Source organism: Halictus rubicundus, chromosome 2, assembly GCF_050948215.1.
Source record: "Halictus rubicundus isolate RS-2024b chromosome 2, iyHalRubi1_principal, whole genome shotgun sequence".
NCBI lineage: Eukaryota > Metazoa > Arthropoda > Insecta > Hymenoptera > Halictidae > Halictus > Halictus rubicundus.
Genome location: NC_135150.1, coordinates 25,887,026 through 25,896,335, shown reverse-complemented (window position 1 = coordinate 25,896,335; position 9,310 = coordinate 25,887,026). Strand labels below are relative to the sequence as shown.

Here is a 9,310-nt window from a genome sequence, read left to right as displayed (position 1 = left end):
GGGCAGATTTGGCCCCCAAACCCGGCTATAGTCTTCATATGAAAACATTTACATGAAAAAACGAGTAGATGTACATTTGAAACGGTGAAATGATTCGACTATAATCGGCTTCGGTGAAATAGTTTATGTCTGTATAATTTTCAGGGGATGCAATGGATTGAGGTTGCAGTAGAAATGGAACGAGGAATCGAATTAATAAGGCGCGTTTCGTCCGCAGGAGTTAAACGACAACGCCTGTGCACGCGTGCACGACACGGTGTAACAGCATGAATACGCTTTATTAAATAAATTATATACAGGTTCTCACATACAGACATCGTTTCATCATCGAAACTCCATACTTGTTGAATCAAATATAAATTAGGATGTTAAGATCGTCGACTATAATAACATTGACTTCAGAGGCCTTTTACTCTTGAATTAGCCGTATAGTTTTCATTGCACTCCCCTACTCGAACACGCGTCGGGGATTGTAACTGTGCCACACGCGGCGTTTCAATGATCCCTACCGTTAACGACACGCAGACACCGTCGCGCTGCGAGCGATAAGAATCACCGAATCATTCGTGTATTCGATTTCCTGTCGTCAGTCCGCGGATTTCATGCGAACATCTTTTTCTCTTCGTCCACGTTCGCATAAAAATTCGCGGTCTGCTTATCACAAAAAAAAAAAAAGAAAGAGAGAGAAAAATAGAAAGATAGAGAAAAAGAGAGACAGAGAAGGAGAGATACCACTCCAAACGAAGAGAAAGAAAGTGGAGAAGTTGAGGACCGCTTAAGTCTAGCTTTCGTTTAAACTCTTCAAGTATTAAATTCGAATCTTTTGACATTCTCGATTTGATATTTGAAACGCGAATGGTTAAAACTCTTAACTCTTACCGAACAGCGTCCGCGTATAGAACACGATTATCGTGACGTGCTTAAAATTCTGTTCTCGTTACAAACCTCCGGAGCGGGAGAACGATATACACCGTGCTTTTTCTTTGAACGCATATCCCTGGAAGATATCCGGAGAAAGGCTGACAACGTGTACATACGCGTTTTAACGGTGAAACGCGAGAACGATTTTCTTTCTCGCGTCGCTTCGATTGTTTTCGTGGTGTCTGGTACATAATAGATGTTATTACAATTATCACAGTCTGTGTATTTACAGTTTACAGTTCCTAACGTTGACGCAACGTCCTTCTCTTAAATTAATTTCCAGCGAACGTTCGTCGTTCCTTTCTTCGTTCACTATTTCCGACCGAACCCCGTTCATTTTCCTATCAAGAAGAACCTCGCGCAAAGTGGTTCCATCGCTGCTCATGGACGGCAGAGCAATTACAAAGGAAACAAAGAGGACTTTCCCTTCGGACCGTTGTGATCCGTTACAGGTAGAAAAATCGAGCGGATGGAGAGAGACAGACGATAGACGTTGAGAGACAGAGCGAGGAATAAAAGGAGTGGGGAGAGGAGCAAGAGAGGACTGGGAAAATACTTTTAGAGGCATGCATATCAGAACTAACGTCTCTAGATCTATCGGATAAACTTGTGTTCGTATGAAATAATATCAATAACTTATTCGTTAGTTACAATCGTAGAATCGGACACGTCCTATCCAGTATCTCGTATATGTACACCTTAAGTATTTATACAAACATTACTCGGTAAAAATCTGAAACGCTGCTCCGTAGGTGATCCAGGAGCGTTTCACTTTTCGTCGTTGAACCCGTCGATCGTCGACACCGATTTTCCGATTTCCGCCTCGCTGCACGGGATCTTGGAAATTTTCCTGAGGACCCGTTCTCGCCGGGTACCCGAAATTTCAACGACGACACGTTCTCTCTTCGTCGCGTGGTTCGAACGCTTCCCGATCGTCCGTTACTCTAACAGATAGCGATTCCTGATCGCAGAGACGCACGCTAACAGCATCGGCTGTTTGTCGTTGGAAACGCTGCCACGCCTAGAGGAGAAGCTTTGTCCCTCGGCCAGAGAGAATACGGAACACGAAACACGGAACACGGAGAGTCTTCTCTCGTTCGGCCCGGGACGGAACGAGGACGGTCCTATCGCGCGAACCCCAGGAAATCGGTAAGTCTGTCGTTCCAATCGTGCAGCCAGTGGGTGGGCCCGTGATTACTCGACTGTCTCTGCTTGCACGGGTTGATCTCCGTCTCGAGGGGCATGTACTCCTCCCCTCGGATACAGAAGTAGCTCTTGATGGGGCTCCTGCACATGGGACACCGGTCCAGCTTGCCGAAGCAGGAGGCGCAGATACAGGTGTGTCTGCAGGGCAGCAGGGCACGGGAAAGGGGGAAGTACTGGCAGACGACGCAGAGCTGTTCCCCTGCCGTGTTCCAGAGCGAGCCCTCCGGATCGCCGGTACCGGAAGCGACCAGCGCACCCCTCGCTGCACCACCGCTGTTGTTGCAGGGCTCCGCGAGCGCCAGGGCCGAGCCCAGACCAGAGGACACGTCTCCTTCGTCGTAGTTGGTCGAGTTGCCTGTCGCCAGATACAGTTGCTGAAAGCGGGATAAACCAAATTTAGTTTCAGTACTGGTTTCTCTTTCACAACACCACCTTTCTACAGTCGGTCCCGTAGGTATTCGTACGCTATTAAAAATCGCATAACTTTGTCAATATTGGACTATACTACTTGCATTTTTTTGAGAAGTTATAATATCCTATCTATCTATGTTATAATATATAATATCCTATTCACTATCCTAGCCTATCCTCTATCCTATCCTATCCTCTATCCTATCCTATCCTCTATCCTATCCTATCCACTATCCTATCCTATCCTCTAGCCTATCCTTTCCTACCCTCTATCCTATCCTATCCTATCATCTATGCCATCCTATTCACTATCCTAGCCTATACTCTATCCTATCCTATCATCTATAATATCCTATCCTCTATCCTATCCTATTGGATCTATTGGATATCCTATTGGATATTGGAGAAAAATGTTTGATTAAAATTGCAACTGGTCGAGATTAGAGAGAAATCGATTGTACATATTCTGAATATTTCATCTAAATCGGTCGACATTGCTACAAACGTTTAACGATGAAAACGTAAGGGCGAAAGTCGCAGAATTTTGGGGAATTTCGCCCTTATGTGATCATTTTGGAACATCCGCAGCTCATTGCAACGTTCACCGATTTCGATGAAATTCTCAGAACATGTATAATTCATACAGATCTACAAATCGTGCTTTCTAAATTTTAAGTCCACATAAAAACGTTGCAAAATACAACTTTTAGCATTTTCTCTGCACTGTCGACCAATTGCAATTTTTGTAAAAAATTTTTTCCACTTTATGTAGTGATGAAATTGTTCTAACTTCTCAAAAAAATTCAAGTACAGCCCAATATTGACAAAGTTATGCGATTTTTAAGAGCGTACGAATACTTATGGGACTGACTGTATATGCGTAATATGCGTCTCACTTTATTGGTCCATTTGGACTCTCACCTTGAGGCAGGACAACTGGCCGTTCGCTTGCTTCAGATACTGCGCCAGGATCGAAGTCGGCAGGGTGCAGACGCTATCCTTGATGTGGACCACGTTCACCAGTGCCACCTATTTCGAACAACAAAATCGTCAATCGTCATCGTCGATCATGTTTCGCCAAGAAGAATCGATTGGAAGAACAATTTTTCTGGTTAATCGTTCTCCAGCCAACCGACAATCTATTAAACATTTTCTTGCACAAATCCTTATTTTCAGGCTAAGAATGAATATATCAGCGAACAAAGAATGAACATTCAGAACAACTTTTTTAATATTTTTAGAGGAACGTTAAAACATTTTTGAAGGAAATGCAGTAAATGGGTAAAGAGTATTCGGTTGGCTACACAAGGTTTAACACTAAACCTACCGAGCAACTAATACATGTTGTCTTGTAAAAATGACGAGATTGAATTTATTTGGATTTTCTGCGGTTCGTATTATAATACATTCTCTCCTAAATATATTCATTTCCCACGAAAGCACTTTTACAATTTCAGTAATTGTAAAATCTACCTGTAGGTAGCTAAACCTACCACCTAACACTAATTAAAGAGGTGAAACATTGATCCCTTCGAGAGGAAGTCGATCGTGAAAAGGAACCGATCGAAATGACTCTAGAATGTTAGCGGAGGCAACGGCTACCAATGACCGCTATCTAGGACACACCCCACTCCCGTGTTCCGCGCGATCACTCGACTAATTAAAAATCACCGGTTGGTAGCCAATGATCCATAGCTGGGCAAGACGTTCATTCATTCGTATGTTCGTTTCTGTTTGGATCATTCGAGAGATACTTACGGTTTCATCGGGATGTGGATCCCCGTTGTCACGACGGGTCAGGAAGATCACCAGAGGGTAACAGAGACGCGGAGGTGTCCCCAGTTCCAGCTCGGGCGCCGGAAGCGACAATCTCAGCGTTTCCTCGCCGTGCGGTTGTCTACTGCACATCTTGGTCAAGGAGAATAATCGATATCTCGTCGAATGTTTCAAATTGTTTTACGAAGACGCAAATCTTCGTTTTCGTTTCAACGAAAGTTTGCGGTTCGGTTGCTAGGTTTGAAACTGTTCCGATTTAAGGGTCGGATTATACTAGGCAGGTAAGGTGCTGAGGGTCTGTACGGTAAATTCTCATTACGAGTCGGTCCCGCCGTTCTTATTACTGACTCTTATACGATATCGGAGGTTCTCGCCGAGCGTCCCGTTTGAAATACACAGGGCACGCTGGAAACCTAAGAGTCATACCGTTTGTAAGTCATAAGAAACCTATGACATACAAACGCTACTGACTTAATGTTGTGGCGGCGACGGTTCTCGAGCTTCGGCCACTCACCGCGGTGGTGTGAGTTTTTCCACTGACTCAAAATTGTAAGATTGGCACTGACTCCTAATGAGAATTTACTGTAAACGCTAGACACAAAAACAGGGTAACATTCTGTCGGCAGCATTTGGTTACCCGGTCTTTGTATCTAGCGTTTATACACCCTCGCGTCTGACCTGCGTAGTATAATCTGACCATAAAACAGTTACGAACAACCGACATTTCCAAGTATTAGGTCGTCCCATAAGTTCGTGTCGTTCACTCTTGTACCATTTAAATTCTAAAAATAAAATAAGTAATCACCGTTTCATTCCACAACCTCTTCTGACCTTTTTGGCAGAGACATCATACCGTCATCTATAAAATTTCTGCGGTTTTTCATTAAAATACTTTTCAATGGTGAATAATATAAACATATCCACGGCACGAACTTATTTGCCGTGTCGGTTCCACAATCGATTTGGTGAATTTCTTTTCGGTTCTACGACAGTTGAAAAATTCGAAATCGATATGGCAATGAGTACTGTGTTTGTAATTTCTCGAGCACTGATTGCCGGTAATCGTTGTCAATCGTATTTTTGGAAAGGATACGTTTGCGGCGGCGTGAGGTACTGCGCGTGGCCTTGAAGAAGAGTGCCGTTCAAGGACGCGTCTCGGAGGGTGCTCCAGGGCTTCCAGAGCGCCAGGTGAAGCTCTCTTATGCTCACACCCCAGATCGCTTGTAGAGAATACTCCACTTGACTCGACACCTCGCACTCAACCTCTGCGAACAGAAAATTCAACGGTATGTAATTCGGCTGTGATCAATTCTCGAACAAAGGCTCGCGATTAACGATTCGGCGTGCAAGAGGCAAAGAGAGGCAAGCTCGGTAGGGCGCGGATTTTTTTCGAGATCGAGTAGAATGAAAATCGGCGAGGATCCGGGACCACTGTCCAGCGAATTCAATAGGAACGCATCCAAGGTTGTTCGTCAACGGTGTACAGTAAATTATCGTTGTATGTCAGTGCCAATCTCACGTTTATAAGTCAGTGGAACACCTCACACCACCGCGGTGAGTGGCCACTACTAATCCAATTACAAAACTTCGTTTTTTAATGAAACTTTTACCGACATATTCGTGGCATTTTTCTGATTAAAATGAAACCAAATATGATACAATTCCGATGATACGATTCCGACATTACAACTACATTAACGGAAAATTAGTGTAAATGTGATCCGAATTATATCGCGTTTGGTATCATTTTAATCAGAATAATGTCACAAAGATATTGGTGAAAGTCTCATAAAAAAATAATTAATAATAAAGAAGTTAAATTTTTCATTTAAAGGCCCGAGCTCACGCGGGCTTTGATCTGCGCCGGCGGCCGCGACTCTTCGCGGCTCTTTCCTTCCCCTACGCTGTGCTTCTCTGTGTTCGAAACTTTTATCGCTTGTTACACAAGTAAATATCATCGGAATTATATCAGTTTCGTTTTAATCAGAAAAATGCCACGAATATGTTGGTAAAAGTTTCATAAAGAAATAACGAAAAATAAAGAAGTCTTGTAATTGGATTAGTAGTGGTCTTCTGGTCTCACACCGATATAGCCGACAATGTGTGGCCCACTCCTCGGCGACGACGGCTCTCGAGCTTCGCTGTCCGCTTCCCCGTGCAACATTATATCGGAGACGGATATTCCTTCCGTTTGAACGTCAGTCGCGTTTGTATGTCATAGGTTTCTTATGACTTACAAACGGTATGACTCTTGGGTTTCCAGCGTGCCCTGTGTATTTCAAATGGGACGCTCGGCGAGAACCACCGGTTTCGTATGAGTGTCAGTGAAAAGAACGGCGGGACTGACATACAACGAGATTTCACTGTATTAGCTATAGCAACGCGCGCGAATCGGACGGCACCGCAAGGAAATTTGGATGTCGATACGGCCGTGCAACCATTCGTCGCGTCGCGTTGTTCGGTCTCGAAATTAGAGTCCCGCGATGGTTTATTGCGCCGCGCGAAACACATCGCGAGTCAACAACAATATTTATGCGAAAGATTAGCGGCGCGTAGAGAAGCGAGAACCGCTCGGTTTTATTCCCGTTCGTCGATTGCATAATAACCGGCGATGCCGCAACACGGGCCCCCGCTGCGCCTGTCTCATTTTTTCACCGCCATCTTTTCCAACCGTGTTTCCGACTAAAAAAATATCGCGTTTCGCCTCGTCCATATTTCAAGGGCTTTGTGCGAGCTATCGCTTCCAGGAAAACGGTATGACTCTTGGGTTTCCAGCGTGCCCTGTGTATTTCAAATGGGACGCTCGGCGAGAACCACCGGTTTCGTATGAGTGTCAGTGAAAAGAACGGCGGTAGTGACTTACAACGATAATTTACTGTACTCTCTCGACGGTTCGCGCTTTAGATCAGATTCCGATAGCAGGGGCATAGACAGCGTTCAACGTCGAAGCACAACCGCGGTTTCGAACGTCGAAAAATCGTTACGAAACAGCAAGCCCACTTTCGACTTTTTTCCTCTCGTCTGGTCACTGGAGAGATATCTCCGCGAGCCAAGGAGGTTTCCAGGTCATGCGCACGAGAGAAGCGATCGCGGCATGTTTCCTTCGGTTTCCTCCAGTTTTCGTCGCGTCGCGTAGCATGCATCTTTCTTTTTTCCTGCGAGAAGGTCGGACAATCGATGACGGACCAGCGCGCCACAACGTTTTTTTTTTTATTGATTTGTTTAATGTTGCCTCAACATCAAAGGTCATTAGCAACACGGTACATTTTCTTACAATATATTATACATATTTGTATCCTCGATATACTTAACTTAATTAAATTAGAACTTAACAGAATGGGTAAGGATCTAGGCAACTTCGCATTTTCCCTTTCATCCTCATATCTTTTGCATTCTATTATCAGATGATTTATGTCAACTGGTACTTTATATATATCGCAGATCGTGTTTTCTTTCTTATTTAACAAAAATGAATGGGTTATTTCTGAGTGCCCGATTCTGATTCTAGAAATTGAAGTTTGAATTTGACGATCTACTGGACTTGGAAATTTATGCCACTCAAAATCCGCTCCTTCGTTATGATATTTTTGTATAGAATTCCTTTTAATTTTGTTAAATACCTGTTCCCTAAAAATTTCATTTAGGTGGTTTTTAAGATCGTCTGGTATAATGGGTGATTTGTTTCATTTTTGTGTTGCAGGCTGCTAATTTGGCTGCTCTATCAGCGTTTTCATTACCCTGTACACCCATATGCGACGGAACCCAGCAAAAAGTAATGGATTTGCCGGTTTCAACCGCCGAGTTACAACTTTCTTGTATTTCCTGTATACATTCATCGGTTGTTTCAAAATCTTCGATGGCCATACTAGCACTCTCTGAGTCTGTAAAAATTGTGAATCTATTCCCAGTGGACTTTTTCGAGCCACAACGTTTGTCAACGATCTCGTCGCGCTTTCTTGCCGGGACCGATGTAATAAGTGGTCTTCCTTGAAGGAGACCTTTATGGTTTCGAAACGGTTTTTCGGGATGGTCGTCCGGTGTTACTCTTTTTATCGAAAAATCGTCTTGACCCACATTGACTACACGTAAGCTCGTTTCGCCGATCGTTCCAAGGTCAGGTCCGAGATTCGCCGGTCGAATCGAGACCTTTGAGAACGTTGCATCGATCGCGGGGAACGGCCCAGAAGAAGTTGCGTCGCTTCCGAAAATTTCTGGCAGCCCTGAAGACCGTGTAGGGATCGCGGGAGCCCTGTCTAAACGAAAGTGAAAGCTGTGCTATACTGTGCGTTTATAGTTTATGCAGCGCCCAATGCCGAATGCGCTATCCACCGTTCGGCAAGCGGATCGTTCGGTGCGATAACTGCAGCCACTCTTGGATTCAGTCGTTTATTTATTTAATTGTTCGTTGCGCGGGACGAATTCAGTAAAAAAATCGCAACAGGAAAAAACGCAATCGGATTGGTCGATAAATCCGTTCGACGGTCAACTCGACATTCGTAAGCCTGAAGGAACTTGACCGTAACCCGAGCGACCTCGAACGTGTCGGAGTTAACGACGTTTCATAATTGTTATTTAAAAAATAATGAGAGCGCCGCGGCTACGATAATTTATGGAAAGCTATTCAGGTTTCGAAACTGATCGAGCATACCGGTTAACAATAACACCGGTAATGCATGCGCATGCGGCACACGCGTTACACACCTTGTTCAGTTGAGGCGTTTTTGCCCTAGTTCAGACCAATGCAAAATAGTATTTGATATCGAAAATAGTAAATAGTTTATTTTATTTTTAAAGCATAGCTATAATCGTGCAAATAGATTATTTTATTTATGAGAAAAAGTTTTTGAAATACTATTTAAAAATAGTATTAATTTAGTACTAAAATAGTAATAATTTCTTAGAAAAAAAAAAAAATATAAATAAAACGAGTAATAAATACTGAAAAATACATTGTATACATACTTTAACCCTTAACGGACCAATGCCGCCATACAAG

General features: G+C 43.6%; 1 protein-coding gene across 2 annotated transcripts in view; it reads right to left on the bottom strand.

Moving 5' to 3' along the window:
• Positions 1-259: 259 nt before the first annotated feature.
• LOC143365831 (cell growth regulator with RING finger domain protein 1) overlaps positions 260-9,310 on the bottom strand; it is a 64,218-nt gene continuing 55,167 nt past the window's right edge. For both annotated transcript variants that reach the window (XM_076806399.1, XM_076806398.1), the window contains exons 3-6: positions 5,408-5,579; positions 4,297-4,438; positions 3,460-3,567; positions 260-2,501 (exon numbers count right to left, since the gene is read on the bottom strand). In XM_076806399.1, the coding sequence (XP_076662514.1) occupies positions 2,046-2,501; positions 3,460-3,567; positions 4,297-4,438; positions 5,408-5,579 (878 nt within the window). In that variant the 3' untranslated portion in view covers positions 260-2,045. The remainder of the gene's footprint in view (positions 2,502-3,459; positions 3,568-4,296; positions 4,439-5,407; positions 5,580-9,310) is intronic.